At 31.3% G+C, this 2,067-nt stretch overlaps 1 protein-coding gene across 1 annotated transcript; it reads right to left on the reverse strand.

The window, feature by feature from the left end:
* Positions 1-296: 296 nt before the first annotated feature.
* LOC108756532 (cysteine-rich with EGF-like domain protein 2) lies at positions 297-2,059 on the reverse strand. Its single transcript, XM_018500417.1, has 4 exons — positions 1,715-2,059; positions 890-1,544; positions 712-807; positions 297-642 (listed from the first exon to the last, which is right to left on the reverse strand). The coding sequence occupies exons 1-4, from the start codon at positions 1,877-1,879 to the stop codon at positions 422-424; spliced, it is 1,137 nt and encodes a 378-aa protein (XP_018355919.1). The 5' UTR covers positions 1,880-2,059; the 3' UTR covers positions 297-421.
* Positions 2,060-2,067: the final 8 nt, after the last annotated feature.

Genomic DNA, 2,067 nt, shown 5'->3' on the forward strand with positions numbered 1-2,067 from the left:
TTATGTATATACTTATTTTAAATGTATAATAACTTTTCTTATTATTTTTTCTACATTGAGATATAGTATTTACAATAATATAAACAAATATATAATACGCATATGTGATATAATATGTATATGCAGTAATAAAAATATTTTGGATGAGAAGCTGGTAGTAATAACTTTGGCAAAAAATACTATTTAAAAAACTGGCCATATAATTTTTGAGATATTTTGATATTTATATAAAAATAAAATAATTATGTGAAGAGCAAATATATAGATATCAGTAAACAAAAGCAAAATTCTGACATTTTTTCATTTTATACAATTAATTATATATTAATTTTAATATGATCTATTTTACATATGGATAATGACTCTATCTTGATATAACACAATGAAATGATTTTATAGAGAATTTAAATTGGATTTCTATTTAAGCTGGTCCTAGAATATCCATGTTTGCTGTCGTATCCTGGACATTGTTACGTGCAATCATATATTCTGAGACAGATATATACATTGCAACCAACAAACCAATAACGCTTGCAAGATAAACGTTACGCTGCAAGATGATGCATGTTGCCACACAAAGTCCGAAATATGTTAGATATCTCGCCAGATTTTCTTGTTTCTTGCGATCAAAAAGATCTGAATCTAAATTAATATAAATATACATTTAAAATATACTATATTATATTGTGTTCTTTATAATACTGTACTTACTTATACATAAATTATCCTGTTTATGATAACCTTCAGTGCATCTGATACACATGTCTGGCCCATCGCCGGTGCAACCATTACAAGCTTTGTCACAAGCTAAAAAGATTTCAAGTTTTTTATTTTAGTATATTCATATTACAAAAATAAATAATTCAATAAAAATAGGAAATATATATACCCAAACAAGCATAGTTTCCTTCTTTATTAACACAGAATTGATTGCCAGGACAAATATCGTCTTTTAAACATTCATTGATGTCAAAACAGCCTTTGTCTTCAATCATGTGCCATCCAGCAGTACATTTCTCGCAATCCTTTGGACCAGCACCTCTGCAAGGTCCATCACACGCTGCATGGCATGCAGAACATAGTAAAGTTTTTTCGTCTTTATAAGATTCATAGTATCCCAGAGCACATTCTGAACAGATGTCTCCAATATATCCTTTTTCGCAAAAGCAGCCTCCGTTTCCCTTTCTTGTACCAGCTCCTTTACATTTGCCATTATTATTGCAGATGTTATCTGGATATCCTGGACACTGTGTACAATTTGGACCATAATGATCTTTTGGACAACAACGTTCTGTCTTTTCAATACAGATATAATCATATATATCTGGATGAATATCTTGATGCTTAAACCACCATTCCTCTATTTGATTCTCCAATTCTTCGGCTAAAGATTGGCACTGCACCTGGCCACGCTCAACATCTTTACATAAGTTCTCTTGTATCTCAATCAATCGTATTTCACTTCTTGAATATGAACCTAACTTATCCTCCTCCCAAGCGCTGTCTCCGCCTTCAAACTTTCCACGACTTGTCTTTTCTAAACCCTACAAAATAATTATAATTCATGAAAGAATTGTTATAAAATATCCTAAAATTATGTATCTAAATAACACAACTATAACTGTGTTACGTTTCTTTTAATAGTTTTCAAAAAAATTTGAATATAATTTATTATAATTTATTATAAATACTTTAAAATTAGAAAACTGTTTACCTTTTTGAAACTATTGGTAAATATTTTGCACGCTGCGCAGGGTGGAAATTTTTGAGACTTGAGTTCTTCGTCGCCCAGTTTTCCTTTCTCGCATTGGATGCTGCTCATGCAAGTCGATAGGATCACAAAAATGCTAAGAAAAACAATATTGGTCGGCACTCGCATTATAGCGTACCGGCTATCGACACGACTACAATGTATTTACAAAAAAATTACAAAGAGGAAGCACAGAGGGAAATGTCTGTTTTATTCTCGAGGAATAAGAAGCGAACGAACTCCCGAACGTTTATTCTATCTCAGACTAAATCATAATTGCTCCGAATAGTTTCATTTGAAACGTCTGACGGATTGAT

The sequence above is a fragment of the Trachymyrmex septentrionalis genome, unplaced genomic scaffold (genome assembly GCF_001594115.1).
Source record: "Trachymyrmex septentrionalis isolate Tsep2-gDNA-1 unplaced genomic scaffold, Tsep1.0 scaffold128, whole genome shotgun sequence".
NCBI lineage: Eukaryota > Metazoa > Arthropoda > Insecta > Hymenoptera > Formicidae > Trachymyrmex > Trachymyrmex septentrionalis.

Coding starts and splice junctions, on each gene's coding strand:
- LOC108756532 (XM_018500417.1), bottom strand. CDS start 1,879: ATGCGAGTGCCGACCAATATTGTTTTTCTTAGCATTTTTGTGATCCTA. Junction 808..889: donor AGGAAACTATGCTTGTTTGG/GTATATATATTT, acceptor AAATCTTTTTAG/CTTGTGACAAAGCTTGTAAT. Junction 643..711: donor ACAGGATAATTTATGTATAA/GTAAGTACAGTA, acceptor ATATTAATTTAG/ATTCAGATCTTTTTGATCGC.